We start from the raw sequence: 16,281 nt of genomic DNA, 5'->3' as shown, positions 1-16,281 counted from the left end.
TACTTGAATCAAGTTTCAACACAGATTTTATAGGGAAAAATTCAGCAGCAAATACCTTCTTGTCATGAGCAAAAAATACAAAAGCTGTGTTATACTGAAACTTCTATACTTGGTAAGAACAGCAACTTCTAGGGACAGGGGAGGTGAAATTGAGAGAGCCTTTGGGGAGGCAAAGATGAATTTAACATGCCTTCTGAGGAGCAATCTCTGCAGGCTCTGTCTTTTAAAATTACCCTTGCGCAGAGAGGTGAAATTAATGGAGCCTTTGGCTCTGTCTTTTAAAACTATGTTCTGGCTAACATTGTGTCTCCCTACACTTGAGGGTCCCGTGTAAAATGTCTCATGTAGAGAGACTCAGGAAGCTGCTTTCACATAAGAACATAAGAACATAAGCAAAGCCATGTTGGATCAGGCCAGTGGCCCATCCAGTCCAACATTCTGTCACACACAGTGGCTAGAAATCCAGTGCCATCTAAAGGACTGTCAGTGAGGCCAGGACACCAGAAGCCCTCCCACTGCCTTCCTTCCAGCATCAAGACAACAGCGCACCACCTCCCCACATGACAACTGCCAAGTTCATAATTATTTCACTTAAGCCTAGGGGCAGATATTATCCTCAGAATTCTTTTCGGTATTCCCTCCCCAGCATTTCAGCCAAAAATTTATTCTCACTGCAGCTTGTAATGGTAAAAAAACAATTATAACAAATTAAAAATATATTATTTAAAATGTTCTGAAAGAGTACTCAGTGAGGTCTGGACAGAGGCACCAAGAAGGGGGTACCTGGTTGCTGCTGCTGCTTCATCCTCCCTCCCTCCCTCCCTCCCTCTCTTTCTGCTGTAAGGAATAAATCCTATATAGCCATGGGCACACGCATGGCACCACAATATGCTAACATATTCATGGCAGACTTAGAGCAACGCTTCCTCAGCTCCCATCCACTGGAACCACTACTATACTTAAGATTCCTGGATGACATCTTCATCATTTGGACCCATGGGAAGGAAGCCCTTGAGAGATTTCATCAGGACTTCAATAACTTTCACCCTACTATCAACCTAAGCCTGGACCACTCTACACAACAGGTACACTTCCTGGACACCACTGTACAACTACATAATGGACGAATAAATACCACCTTATACCGGAAACCAACAGACCGATACTCATATCTACATGCCTCCAGCTTCCACCTTAAACATACCACTCGGTCTATTGTCTACAGCCAAGCCTTACGTTACAACCGTATCTGCTCCAATGCTCTCGACCGAGACTCACACTTAAGAGATTTACAACAAGCATTTTTGAGACTACAGTACCCACCAAATGAAGTGAAGAAACAAATCAACAGGGCCAGACTAGTACCCAGAAACAGTCTGCTCCAGGACAAACCTAAAGGAACTAACAACAGAACACCACTGGTTGTCACCTATAGCTCCCAGCTCAAACCCATCCAACGTATCATCAGTGAGCTACAACCCATCCTGGAAAATGATACCTCTCTCTCAGAAGTCCTGGGTGGAAGACCTTTCCTTGCCTACAGACAGCCCCCCAATCTTAAACGACTTCTCACTTACAATCATGAATCGGCCAGCAGAGTCACCAGCACAGGTACCAGGCCCTGCAACAGACCCAGATGCCAGCTCTGCCCCTATATCTACCCAGGGAATACAATTACAGGACCCAATGGCATCAACTACACTGTCTCTGGCTCTTACAGCTGCTCATCCTCCAATCTGATATATGCCCTCATGTGCCAACAATGTCCTTCTGCTCTGTACATTGGACAAACCAGCCAAACTCTACGCAAAAGAATAAATGGACACAAATCTGACATTAGAAATGGAAACGTCCAAAAACCGGTGGGAGAACACTTCAATCTACCAGGACATTCCACCAAAGACTTAAAGGTCGCTGTGGTTCAACAGAAACCTTTCAAAAACAAAATCCAACGGGAGGCTGCTGAATTGGAATTCATATGCAAATTTGACTCTGTCAAGCTGGGACTGAATAGAGACTATGAATGGTTATCACATTATCACAGGTAACAGATTCCCTTTACAGAGGCGTGGTCTGGGGGAGCCCAGTGACGCCTGGTGTGGGCTTTCGGGGACCACAGTTCTCTTTGTCAGATGCAGCTGGCAGGGAGAGCTGTGGTCATCGAAGGCTTATACTACATAGGAATTGGATACCTTCACTGCTACAAACTAATAGGGCAAACTGACTGCACACCAAAAGGAGATGTTTACATTTCCAAGCAAAGGAACGTTTTGACTGCCTCCATGCTAATTGCATTCTGTCTCCTTGTGATATATGTCCCCTTCTTTCTCCCCTCTCTCCCCTCCTCTTCTGTATTTGACCAGTTCGGATCATGCATCTGAAGAAGAGAACTTGATTCTCGAAAGCTTATGCTACAATAAAATTGGTTAGTCTTAAAGGTGCTACTGGACTCTTTTTGACAGTGTTTATTTACTACCTTTATATACCCTTATGTCAAAAATGTTTAAAGAAATTTACCGTCTGAAAAGACAACTTCCAGTCTCATCCCAATTGAAATGATCTTTCCCTCCTTGATTATTGGAACTATCAGTTGGAAATTTTAAAATAGTCAGGAATATTTTTCTTTACTGTGTTAGGTAGGGGGAAGTGCTCTTTATTATTTGATTTGTTTACATGCTGCATATAATAACAAAAAAAAACCACTACAACCACTACAATTTCAGGCTTTCAGGACCAGAGGATATGAATGCTCTGATCTGGGCTGATTTATTGACCAACTGGCATTTCTGTTCCACATATCAAGAAAAAATGCTGTTTACAGCTGTTTACAAAGCATAAAATCTACAAAATACAAAAAAGCCAAAAATAAACTAATACATTTCTAGCCCTCCCCTTCATCCCAGTTTGAATCCTACCGGTTAACATCTATGTTGGAAAAACGGGGCAAATTTCTTGCATTTCCTCCTCAGCACACACCACCCAAAAAGCTGAGCCTGAGAATTATATCAGCTCAGATCTAGGTATGGGCATTGACCAGATGGCTCAGTGCTGAGACAATAGGTTGAGCTGAACCACTACATACTGCAGGTGAGGTTTTTCAAAATTTCTAATTGTTAATCATTCTATGTAAGCTGAAAACTAGCACAGCATGCCAATAGCTAGTCTTAGAACCTTCTCTCTAATGTATTGATATTTTATCAGGAGAATTTTTTTACACAAGAGAGCAATCTGTAACAACCCATTCTAACTCTTCAGGCCAGGCCTCAGGTGGAGATATTCCCAGGAGCTAATAGTATGAGTTCCTTGCCCTGCAATTACCTCTAAGTAAAAAAAAAAAAAAAAGCAAGAAATCAGCCTTTTGTACCTCTAAGTAAACATGCTTTGGAATGTACAGTAAGATGGGTACATGTTTGTGCATGTGTTGCACAGTAATACATTTCTAAACTCCACAGAGATCTCTCTGTACCCTTACCTGTTTCCCTATTCCATAAACTTTGTCCCCATGTCACCCACACCCTTTCTCCACCCCACAGGCTACTCACATGCAGTTTTCTTACTTGCCACTGCTGTACAGTCGGAAACACTCTCATGTTTTGATGAGCATGGGTTGGCTTTACCTGTCCTCACAAAGATATGGAAAGGGTTGCAAGTAATGGGCATTTGGAATTCCTCCAAAAGCCGTAATTAGGCTGCAGGCCTATGTTGTACAATAATGGTTTAGAAGTACCATATGTGTTCAAAAGTGTCCGTAAAGAGCATTATGAATGGCATCTTGCAAACTGTGTTGAATTAAATAGATTCTTTAAGAAAAAGCCTGTCTTCATTGTTATTTGCAAAATCTAGTTTTTGTGTTGACTTTTGAGAGATTCTTTTATTGTACAGATAATATTTCAAGGTACTCTTTCCTCATGACTCATAAAATAATCTATGCATTTAGAACCAGTGCATAAAACTTTTTAAAAGCCCACACTTGCACCTCAGGACACAGTCCTCTGATTTAAACAACAGAGTTGCACTTACCATAACTGCTGTTAATTGACGTCTTCTGTGCAGGCATGCATGGGGACTACACACACGTAGGCCTGTCAATCGGTAGTTTTTTGAAGCTAAAGTCCACTAGGGAGCGCTCGCCTCCCCAGTGCGCATACATGGCTTTTCCCACTGAAATGGCACTGGGAGGCAGCGCTCCCCACCCTCCAGTTTCTCCTGAGCCGCCAACCCCTCAACAGGTAAGTATTGAAGAGCACGGCGGGGTAGGAGGGAGGGGGTGTGTGCCTGCACAGAAGTCAATGAACAGCAGTTACGGTAAGTGCAACTTTGTTTTCGTTGTCCTTCTTCTGTGCAGTCCCACATGGGAGACTACCAAGCTTCTTACCTGGAGGTGGGTGTGATCTTTATTGAAACAATGAATGGAGTACAGCCTGTCCCACAGCTGATTCTCGTCTCTCCATCACATCAAGGGCATAGTGCACGTGGCTGCACTGCAGATGTTGCGCAAGGGGACTCCAGGATCACAACAGAGGATGCCTGGGCCCTTGTTGAAAGAGCCTTCACTTCTAGAGGACAGGGTAAGTGAGCCATAACGTAGCATTGTCTAATGAATCTACCTCTGAATCTTGCTGACCATCCTGGCAATTAATGGAATGAGGGGAAACACGTAAAAGTGTTTTGGCTGAGAATAACATTGCCCTTTTGAATGGGAGATCTTCAATTTTATTTCTTGTCTCCAAGGGTAGGGCTGAGGTACGTAGCCAAGCAGGCCTTCTCAAGACCACAGAGGATGCCAAAGCCCTAGCAGATGTGTCGGCTGAGTTGCGTCCCGCATTAATCTGCTGCTTGGAGAGCTTCAAGGCATCTTCCTGGATGACCTTGGCCAATATTCTTTGATCATTCAGGTAATTTTTCAAGGAAAGATGTCAGTCGATTCCATAGAAAGATTTGATAGGCTCCCATAATAGCTGTATAATTTGCTATTTTCACATTGAGATCTGCAGAGGAATACAACTTCTTTCCCAACGAGTCCAGCTTTCTGCTTTCTTTATTGGCTGGAGCGGTATGGATTCCTGTCTCTGGCATTCTTGCATCTCTTCTGTCACCAGCGATGACAGAGGGGGGTGACTGAACAAAAAAGTGCAAATGTCCTCCCTGGTCTTATAAAGACCTCCTGACTTTTTTGAAATCGGATGGGTCAAAGCCAGCTTCTCACCTACAGTATTGATTAACTCCACCAGATCCTCGATGATAGACAAGGCCACGTTAAACGGGTTCCCTGAGTAGAGATGTTGAAGAATCTTGTCCTTCGGTTTGTGGTCTATAGCTGAAACTTCAATCTCCAGTGAACGCGCCATCCGCAACATCTATTCCAAATATAGGTGATAGTCCTCATTAGGAGAGATTTGGCCAGTTCCCATGACCGCTTCATCGGGGGAAGGGTCTGACTCTGGTCTGGGACTCCATTCCCTACCCTTCTCTGAAAGCTGGTAAGACAGCGCAGATTCAGGAATCTCATAGTGGTATTTGGACTCTTTGTATTCCTCAAATGTGTTGAAGCCCAACACTATTGAATGTATGCAATAGGGCTCTCCAAGATCCAGACCAAATTTTGAAGGAGCTTGATGTGACCAAGTTTGCCTATGGGAATAATAGGACTGCTGGTCCTCGGGGTCCAATTGCCATGGCTGTTCAGGAGCAAAGCCCTCTTGCAGTTCCCCCTCCTCAGCCAAGGAGTGATATGATGGGGATCTTGAATGAAAAGATAGTGTCCGAGGTCTGTCCCCCCCACAACTGTTGTTGGTTCGGTGTAAGTCTGCAGATGCTTAGCCTTCTTGCAAGGAGGCTATACAAACTGATGCTGTTGCAGATCGATCTACGTTCTTCGGATCCATGTTCTTCGGATCCGTACCTTTCGGATCCGTACTTCTCGGATCCATATCCTTCGGATTCGAGTTCTTTGGATCCGAACCTTTCAGAGCTGGTCTCTTCATTTCTCATCCCTTTGACTCTGTGTGCCTTGGATCTGAGCGTTTCTTCTTAGACTTCATCACCATTGTTGGCATCGGTTTGGATCTCAGTGGTAACTTTGACAGTGGCCTGTGGTCACAGGAAACCTCAGTGAGACTGAGTCTCGAGTGCCTGGAGCCAAGGTCGGTTCTGAGATGGATCTGATGACAGAACCAATGTTGTCGAGTGGGCAGACAGGCAATGGATCCGAGTCGGCTCCATGGCCAGAATAGAGGCTTGGATCAAGGTCGGGCGGTCTCCTCTCTTCGGTGAAGGTGCAGATGAGGTCTTAGGAATATCTGATGCCTTCATCGCCCTCTCCCACAACAGAGCTTTGAGCCTCTTGGCCCTTTCTGCTCTGGCCTTGGGGGTGAAGTTCCGGCAGTGCTCACAACTTTGCACATTATGCCCTTCCCCTAGGCACTTGAAACAGATGGAGTGGCCATCTGTTCTAGTCATTTTCGTGACGCAAGTCATGCACCTCTTAAAGAGAGCTTTATCAGCCATAATAAAAATGATCTCACACAATTCTTTCTCCTTCCTCCTTCCTTCTAGGCACCAGCGGAACAAGTAAAACCTTCCCGTTTGGCGGCAAAGAAGGAACTGGAGGGTGGGAGCTGCCACCTCCCAGTGCTGTTTCAGCAGGAAAAGCCACACATGTGAACTGGGGAGGTGAGTGCCCCCTAGTAGACTTTAGCTTAAGAAACCTACCGATTGGCAGGCCTGCACATGCACAGCCCCCATGTGGGACTGCACAGAAGATGGACAATGAAAATAAAATTGTTTTTATTCCCTTCAACATTTACTGCCATGGAAGCTGGCTACAAATGCTATCAAGGACCCCCTTGTGAGGACATTATGACTTTAAGTTGGTAGTGCTTGGTTCTACACATCCCAGAGGGCTTAGGCTGGAGTAACTCTTCTTAGGCTTGCACTGTAAGTAATCGAGAATCACAGGTGCTACTGGACTCTTTTTGATTTTGCCACTACAGACTAACACGGCTAACTCCTCTGGAACTGTAAGTAATGTAGTTAATACAAGTTCATCTTATGTTGTACTGCATCCTGGATCCAGAAAAGTCATTCATAAAGAATGTAATATGGTACCAGAAGTGTCTGATTGCATATTGCAGTACAGGATCTGAGAAACAAGGGAAGCTGGAAGAAACTATAAGAAACAACAAATAGAAGAAGATGGTCTAAGAGCAACAGTATTACAGAAATATGGCGATCACTGGAGACCCGTAGTGTATGCTTCCGGAGCCTTAAAAAAAACTGAATGTCAATATGCTCAAACCAAAAAAGAGACTGTAGCAAAACAATTAATGTTTTTGTATGGGGAAGGCTAACATTGGCAGAAAACAGACCACAAACCAATTGGAACATAGCAGACACACCTCCTAGACTACAGAAACTGTTTTTTTGTATTACAGCTATATGATTTGCAATTGGAATATAGCCTTGGCAAGCACTTAGTTATTACAGATACTTTGTCCAAAGCGTATAAGAAGACTGTTGAAGCAAATTCTGAATCTGGCATTGGATATGTAAATCTGCTGAAAAAACATTTCCAGTCTCTGACCAGATGTGGTCAGTAATTGCAAAAGTTACTGCTTGGGATGTTACCTTGCAACAAATCATGCACATCATTAATTCTGATGGACCCACAAAAAACTTACCACATCCTTATGACCATTTGAAGGAGACCTATATGTGCTAGATGGAATTCTGTTTAAATGTACCATGTTGGTGGTTCTAAATCTCTAAAGGAAGAGATGGTTAATCAAGTGCATGAAAGACATGTAGACATGGAGAAATGCAAGCAGCATGCTAGGAGCATCTTACATTGGCCAAACATTAATTCAGACACAGAAAAGCTTATCCAGAAGTGTACAATGTGTCAAAAATACAAAGACTATCGGCAAAAGCAACCCATGCTGTTGATTCTAGAGACCTGTGAGCCATGGTCTAAATTGGGCATTGATTTGTTCTTTTATGCTGGACAAAACTATGTATTGGTTCTGGATTACTATTCCCATTTTCCAGAGATTGCATTGTTATACAACATCACTGCAAGTATGTTATTTCATGTCTCAAATCTATGTTTGCACGACATGGTGTACATACTGTAATCATGTCTGATAATGTGCCCCAGTTTGACTGCTATGATCTCAAAGAGTTTGCACACCATTATAGTTTTTCGAGTGCATTACTTCAAAGAATTCACAGTCTAACGAGCTGGTGGAAAATGGTGTTAAAATTATTAAAAGAATGAGTAAGAAAGCAAAGGATTCAAACACAGATCCTTATTTAGTTTTGCTGTTATAGGGCTGCACCTTTGAAAATAGGGCTATCTCCTGCTGAATTGTTGAGAGAAAACTCATAATCAGATTGCCTGATTACATGGACACACACTTGAAGCACAAAAATTTGGTAAATGCATGGAAGAAAGAGTTGGCTACAGATGCAGCAAAATCTGAATCAAGAGAGCTTAGCAGTGATCAAGTGCATCTGACAATAGGTGTGGACAGAAATTACCAAAAAGAAGCAGAGGCTGAAATGCTAGAAATGCCCCATAGATCTACAAAGCTGAGGAAGCCAATCCAGGACTAATAGAGAATTGGTGTGTGTGGAGAATGCTGTCAAGTCATAGTTGACTTATGGTGATCCTTAGTAGAGTTTTCATGGCAAGAGACTAACAGAAGTGGTTTGCCATTGTCTGGCTGTGCAACCCTGATCTTCATTGGAAGAATTCCATCCAATTATTAACCAAGACCAACCCTGCTTAGCTTCTGAGATCTGATGAGATCAGGCTCACCTGGGCCATCCAGGTCAGGGCAGAGAATTGTTGAGTGATGAACTATTTTCCTTTGTGAAAGGGAAAGATGTTAGGACGTGAGGACTTCAAGTGGGTGGTGCTTAACCGGTTCTACACATCCCAGAGGGCTTTAAAAATGAGCAGAAAGATCTGGCTGGGGTAGCAAGTTACTTGTTCTAAGTTATCTAGATATTTAATAAAAGTTCATCTTATGGTGTACTGCATCCTGGATCCAGAAAAATAATGTTACACCCTTCCTGGACATGTGCTGTTACCCACAACTCTTGGTTCAGCTCACACCATGGCAGCCATTTTAGAAGTTAACAATGCCTCACTTTGAAGGTGAACTCATGGGTCTCCTTAATTAGGCTTTGCTGTTCCCTTGTGTTATGCTAATGAGCAGTCAATACCTTGAACAAGGCATACAGCCGGGGTTTCATCTTGAGTCTATCAATCTGATCATGTCAGCAAATGCACATCCTCCTGACTGGAAAATCAGTTTACTTCAAGCCACCAGGTGGGCTTGATAGCTCTTACTGACTTTGCCTGAACATCTTCTACCAGGCTACCTCAGGCTTGGGTGAAGTCTCCACCATCAGGCCCTTTTGTCTACCAAGGATATACCCCCTACCTGAGTACAATCTCCTTTCCTTGCCTTTCTAGGAAGATATTCCCCCTCCAGGAAATCCATAGATGTTCATCCTGAGCTCACCCCAAATTTATTTTCCCAATAATTTCTGAGATATTCCTTTTTGTGCTCACTCATATGGCCATCACTGCTCCACCAGCAAACATTTGGTAGGCTGCCAATTCTACCTCCAATGACTTTACCTTTCATTATTTTCTCAGAGCCTTTGGGAGCATCTACCTACTTCCAGATTAGGTCTGGGAGGTTTGAATCCCCATTCTGCCATGGAAGTTCACTGGGCCAGCTACACACCCTCAGCCTGATCTATTGCATTGGGCTGTTGTGAAGATAAAATGGAAGAGAATGATGTAAGCTGCTTTAAGTCCCCATTGGGTGAAAGGGGGTATAAAATAAATGAAAAGTCTGCTTTCTGGATCATTCTAGTGGCTCACCCTCATGACAGCCTTCACAGGGGTGGTTGGAGCTCACTCGAGTTTCTAGATCATTGCCCTTTGGTTCAGCAGACATGTGTGTTATGTGCCGTCATGTCGCCTCTGACCTGTGGGGACCCTATGAATTAAAGACCTCCAAATGACTGATAGGCAAGCTCTTTCTCTTTTGCTGGATATGGACCTTTCTTTTCTTGCAAAACTCTCTCCTTTCCCCTGCTTTCTCCCTCCTCCTTGTGGCTGTTTCCTAGAGCAAAAATCTTGCTCAGCTGGCAGCTTGGCTTTCACTTTCTCTTCTCCCCTTGAACTCTTAATTTGCATATTCATTACACCTAAGCACTTGTACTCCTGCATTTTCCTAAATAAAATCTGAAACTTGTTTTGGAAAAGGACTGGTTGGTTTCAATGTTACTAGTAGCTTAATAGAGGCATTTTGAGTTTGCTTGCCCACATTGTGCTCCCTGCAACTGTCAAGTGTGTATTTTCCAAGCTAGCCAGGCTGTGTAAGTAGGAAGCAGTTTCCCCTAACCCTAACATTGAGCTTAAATTTCCCCAACTTGTTTGCAGTTCTGGGTGAATTATCCTAACCCAAACCCAAATTAGAGAGTTGACATGTGTCTAATGAGACATATGAAAGGGACGGGAGCACGTGGTAACAAATGTAAGCTTCGTTGTGTCCCCACTGAGGAGAAAAATAGAGTATAAATGAAGTCTATAAATAAACCCTGTAATATATTGTAAGTAGCTGTGCTGGTCAGCAGCAAATTTCCAAAAATAAAAGTAACGTAGTACCATTCATGAGGTCCAAACAAAATAGCACAAAACAATCTGCAAGCCTTCAATGTCTACAGAACTCTTCATCAGGGTGGATGTTGACAAATAAAGGAGGGGAGGGGAGAAAAAATTTTCAGGGTGGTGGAAAGGCCAGGGCCTGCTATTTCTAGTCTTAAAAAGGAGATCAGGATGTGTTGCACAGTTAATTGGATTAGATAGTGCTGGGTGAAAACAGGGTTTCGCGTTGCACAAATACACGTAGAACAGAAAGGAAAAAAATCAGCATTCTCCCTTTAAAAATGTAGCAGTTAATCGAATTAAAGGATTTGTATAACTTCTGGTTTTGAAATTGTATGAGCTAGTTCAGCTATTTCCTACAGAAGCTCTGCTGTATACTCAAGAAGTTAGAATTGACCCATCTGGAAGATCTTCCCCATTAATTTCAAAAGGGGAAACAGATTTGCATGTGCCAGCAGTCTCAGAACACACATGGAACTGTTATCGGTACGACAAATTAAAATGAAAGTTTTGTTATAAATAGCTGCTTTGGGGGACTCAAATAACCAATAGACCCTGTGGAGAATTCTAGATTTTAATCATCTCTCAGGAAAAAAGAATAGATTTTAGAAATACGATAAATAAAACATCTATCCTATGCAGGAATGTGAAAATCTGTAAACTTGCAAACAAATGTGAATACTTCTGTATGAACTTTTTATTTGAAATGTAATTATTTGCCCCTTAAAAAAATCTGAAGTTATAAGATCTCAAACTATTAACGAGAACTATGATTTAAATAAAGAGACTATTTCATATCATAGTTTCTGTAATTGTCATAAATGCTGACCAAAAAGATTACATGTAAATGGAAAAATTGCTTTAGAAACAAAGTGGAAAACATGGTTAATGATAAATTAGTAAGATCAAATGATAACAAATATGCATTCATTTCAATCTCTGCAATATCTTTTTCTTCTTTTGCTGTAAATTTGTAGATTTTAGTTTCTTGGAGGCTCCTTGGCCATCTCCCTCTGCTGTCTTATCACTGTTGGTCCAGCATATCTTCTTTTTTTTAATCAGTGGTTCTTCACCTACTGAAAAAAAAATCACATTATTACTAGCTAAAGTTAGAAGTCTAATGCTTTAAATGCTCTCATGTGAGAAATGTCATTTCTCTTACCTTTTACAAAATAAAAATGATTTTAAAAGCTTATTTCAATTTTTAATTGCTTGAATTTCAATACACCTGGTCATATTTATCTAAATCAAAATTTAAATACCATTAACTTGTGTGTTTCTGATCTCTGTAGAGTTCATCAACTGCATTTGTTTGCTCAGGGCAGAAAATTGCCCATTTCAGAAAATATGCAGTCCCCTGAAAGAAACCAGTTAGTTACCTTTGGCCTTCTGTACTGCAAGATAATGTTTATGCCGGAATCTGACTAAGATAGATCTTTCAAACTTCTCATCAATGTGTTACATACAGTTGTAAATTAACAGAAGAAAGTAAATAAAAACCTTCTATGGTACTTTGAGATGAAGATGCTTTGACTTCAGTAGAGGTCTGTTTAGCTTCTGAATCACTTTTGAGCCACACTGCAAGACAAGTGAGCCTGGCTTTGGTATTGACTTCACATAGCAGTGATGGAGAGCTCTTAATCTGAAAAAAATACAGATAAGTAACCATGTTTTTCTGTAGCACAGAATACAACAACTTCTGGTGGCATATTATCTGTTTGCTGTATGTATGGTCTTGCTCTCACTCCATTGTTATCTACCTAAGTAATTCCACATTTTGGCACTATTAACATATCATGTCTAGTATTTATGCTTTGTTTACAGATTTCTGTAATCCTAGTCCTATTACTTATCAGATGTCTTAATTCTATTGACAGTACTGACTTCCCTTGTGTAATCTGCCTTGATTCTTAGTGAGAAAGGTGGACTATAAATAACAGAAAAATAAAATAATAAAGACTAAGGATCTATCTAGAAGAGATGCTGGGAAATCCATGGTCAGATCTCCAGCATGATTTTAATTGCTAAGGAGCAGTAATCCCCACCCATTTCCCTATTTTGTAAGGCAAAAAGCCATAAATCAATTATAACAAGTAATCCATGTTTAGTACGAAAGTCCCACTGATGTAAATTGTTCACTGCCAGAAAAGCATGCATAAGTGTCAGGGGATTTCTTATATCCACATTTGTAGTTTAAGTACAGTTTTGAAGTTGCTATGTTCAGGCAGACTTTGGCTCTCCCAGAGCATGCTGGGATGAGTCTTAGCTGCCTCCCTCCCTTTGCCCCTCACTTCACCTACATGTAATGGCCTTGCTGAATTAGCAATTTGGCTGGAGATAGTGGGAGAAGGGGATGTTCTGGAGTGCCATGATTTACAACAGAAGATGGCCTCGAGACTGTGCAGATGTTGTGACTTTGATTCCCCTTATTGTCTCTTGAATGTACCCCTGTTGGTATGCAAAATGATAACAAGAGGTGCCATAAGAGGGTTAAATGAAACACTTAACAGATCCTTGCTGGCTCTAAGTCTTTTAATTATTTTGAATAGATACATTTGCATTTCAGTAGAAGTAACCTGATACTTCTTTCTCTTTGATAGTTTGTAAGAGGGTATATAAGATAGTGGACTTGCCTTGGGTGGCATGCACTATCAGAGGGATCTGTGGTGCATCAGTTTATTTGTGTCCTCTATTCTAATAAACTTTCTATAGTTTGCCAGAATTACTTCCCTTGGGTGTTGATTCCTGTTAACAGGGCCTCCCAGTATTGGAATAGGGGTGAGTCCCCTCAAGAGTGTCATTGAAATTGCTTAATAAGACTAAGTGCTCTTCTTAGAATGAAGTACTCTTTTCCACTGGTGTTGCAGTTACCAACCTTATCAGGATCAAGACTCCACATCTTAATGTAGCCATCACTTGAAGCAGTCACCAGAACATGTAAGCCTTCCCTTTCAAAACTGTGGATATCTTTTATTCTATGACATAATAGTTGACATTTAATACCACAACAAAATCAGTAAAAAATTTTAAAAAAATATCATTAGGAAATAAATGAACAGGCTAATATACCACTTATGGTTTCAAAATAGTTTGGTAACCTGTTGTAATGCTCTTTTTATAGATAATACACATATTAAATAGGAACAGGAAAACATATGCTTAAGTATCTTGCACTGAAATAAGTTAAATTTTCAAGCACTTAACATGCACATTTTCATTATAAAAAGTTCTTGCATTAAACAAGGGCTCAAGGAATATTTAACGAGTTAATTACAACATTAAGCCAAAACATACCAAGAAAAACAAGAAGGTGCCCTTGAGTTGCAAATGATTCATGGCAACCACATCCACACAGAGCGTTCCAGGCAAGAGGTAAACAGAGCTAGTTTGCCATTGCCCCAGTCTTCCTTGGTGATCTAATCATGGCCAACCCTGCTTAATGAAGTTGAGCTATTGGGCTGCTAAAATATACCAATACTCTTCCTGTGCTATAGTAAATAGAACGTACCTGTTTTCATGAGCTTTATATTCACAAAGACAGTTCTGTGATTCACAGTCAAATAATCGTACGAATTCTTCATCTCCAGCAATAGCAAGTATGCAATCCTTTAAGAATAGGTAACAGAAAAAAAAGTCAGAGATCAAAATGGATTTATTCTTAATGCTTTTGCTATTTCCAGCACCGGATCTAGGGTTGCCTGCACCTGGGGCAACCCTAGGCTGCACGCGCGCGCTCCCTGCGCTGTGTGATGACGTCACTTTGGTGATGTCATCGTGCAGGGCGGAATGGCAGAGGCAGCATGCGGGGCTGGGAAGCCGCCCGCGCCATTCAGCTCCTCGCTTGCCATACACCCCCTGCCCTGCAGGGCAGGCAAAAGGCAGTGCAGCCACTCGCGCCATTTGCCTTCCCTGCAGGACAGGGGGCGGCTGGCCGCCCCCTGTCCTGCGGGGCAGGCGAATGGCGCGGGCGGCCCCACAGCCCCCCGCGCTGCCTTTTGCCTGCCCTGCAGGACAGGGGGTGCGTGGCAAGCCGGCCGCCCCCTGTCCTGCGGGGCAGGTGCAAGGCAGTGCGGGGGGCTGCGAGGCTGCCCGCGCTGCTGCCTGCACCCTCTGGCTGCTGGCACCTGCTCCCGGCACCCCCTCCCTGGTGGCGCCCGAGGCAGACTACCCCCCCTGTCCCCCCCCCTCGATCCAGCCCTGGCTATTTCAGCACCATTTTCTACTTACTGTAATAAATCTTACTGAGGATACTCTCTTTTCTGTAACAATGGTGCCAGAGACAGCAGCAGTTTCAAGTTTGTATATATCCACTTTGTTTGCTATAACCACCACATACAATTCTCCACTAGGTGACCATTTAACAAGATGTGCATCTAAGTAATCAAAGGAAAATGAGATTGGATTTGTAAAAGAAAGCTTTTAAAGGACAAAATAATCACTTACTGCAGAAGAGAAAGGAAATTCTAAATACTGGTTCTTATCAATAGGCTAGACTAAGTTTTTCATAACTCCTCAAAGATAACTTGATGTTTAGTCCCCCCAACTTTATAATGTCTAATTTAAGAGTTCCCTATCAAAGCTATTAACCTATGTCAGTTTTATTCATAACAGGACTTGAATATTATCTCTCAAGCAAATTTTTCTCTATGTACTTGATATATTGCAAATAATGAAAATAATTTAATATATTCAAATCTGATTTGGTTCACACATGAAGGAAAAAACATGGTCTCTTCCATGCTTTAATTCTCTCCCTTACTTCCTTCTCCTTGGCCAACCACAGTTTGCCATGAAGTGTGAACTGATGAACTAACAATAGTTTAGTGATAGAAAGTAAGGAAGGGAATCCTATCATATGAAGAGTGGGATGAAGGAACAGGGGTGTGTGTGTAAGCCTATCACGGTTTGGAAGATCAGGAACACTGGATCAGAACCAACCCTATATTACACATTGTTTTTATTTTTTACATTAGATTTGGCTAAGGCAATGGAAAAGAGAAAGGTTTTCTGGGGATTCTATATGTACATTGGCTTGGATCCAGAGATGTGCAAGTGGAAACATAAATGGACAGCGAAGTTCTGGTTTTGCAGTATCTTCCAGAAGACCAAGTGTTTCCTCCTTTATATATTATGGTGGAAAGTGCTATCAAGTTGCAGCTATTTACAGGAACCCTGTAGGGTTTTCAAGGCAATAGGTGGTTTGTCATTGCCTGCCTCTGCGTAACGACAATGGAATCCCTTGGTGGTTTTCTATCCAAGTACTAACCAGGCAGAGCCTGCTTAGCTTCTAAGAGCTGATGAGACTGGGATAGTCTGGACCAAGCTGCTATTGTGAGAGGGTTTTGTTTTCATTTTGCATGTCTGCTTGTGCAAGAGCTCCTGGATCCAAGCCATCCTCTGGAAAATACACTGAACTTCTCCAAGATAGCCTTTATTTTTCCAACAGTGACAATGTTGGTCCAGTTAAGAATGATGAAAACTGACTTTAAATGATATGCAATTTACCAGCCACCTCCCATGTAAATGAAGATTTTATACAGAGGGTAAATATATTTGATCTCAGCTTTCACGTTAAAAAAAAATTCACTGCTGAT

General features: G+C 42.0%; 1 protein-coding gene across 3 annotated transcripts in view; it reads right to left on the bottom strand.

Moving 5' to 3' along the window:
• Nucleotides 1–11,276: 11,276 nt before the first annotated feature.
• PAK1IP1 (PAK1 interacting protein 1) overlaps nucleotides 11,277–16,281 on the bottom strand; it is a 16,881-nt gene continuing 11,876 nt past the window's right edge. The window contains exons 6-10 of one of the 3 annotated variants that reach the window (XM_054984502.1): nucleotides 14,915–15,060; nucleotides 14,196–14,293; nucleotides 13,563–13,662; nucleotides 12,188–12,329; nucleotides 11,277–11,763 (exon numbers count right to left, since the gene is read on the bottom strand). In XM_054984502.1, the coding sequence (XP_054840477.1) occupies nucleotides 11,615–11,763; nucleotides 12,188–12,329; nucleotides 13,563–13,662; nucleotides 14,196–14,293; nucleotides 14,915–15,060 (635 nt within the window). In that variant the 3' untranslated portion in view covers nucleotides 11,277–11,614. The remainder of the gene's footprint in view (nucleotides 11,764–12,187; nucleotides 12,330–13,562; nucleotides 13,663–14,195; nucleotides 14,294–14,914; nucleotides 15,061–16,281) is intronic. The other 2 variants (XM_054984503.1, XM_054984504.1) reach the window with 2 other exon arrangements.

Source organism: Eublepharis macularius, chromosome 7 (assembly GCF_028583425.1).
Source record: "Eublepharis macularius isolate TG4126 chromosome 7, MPM_Emac_v1.0, whole genome shotgun sequence".
In the NCBI taxonomy this organism is placed as follows: domain Eukaryota; kingdom Metazoa; phylum Chordata; class Lepidosauria; order Squamata; family Eublepharidae; genus Eublepharis; species Eublepharis macularius.
This window is presented reverse-complemented; position numbering and strand designations above follow the sequence as displayed.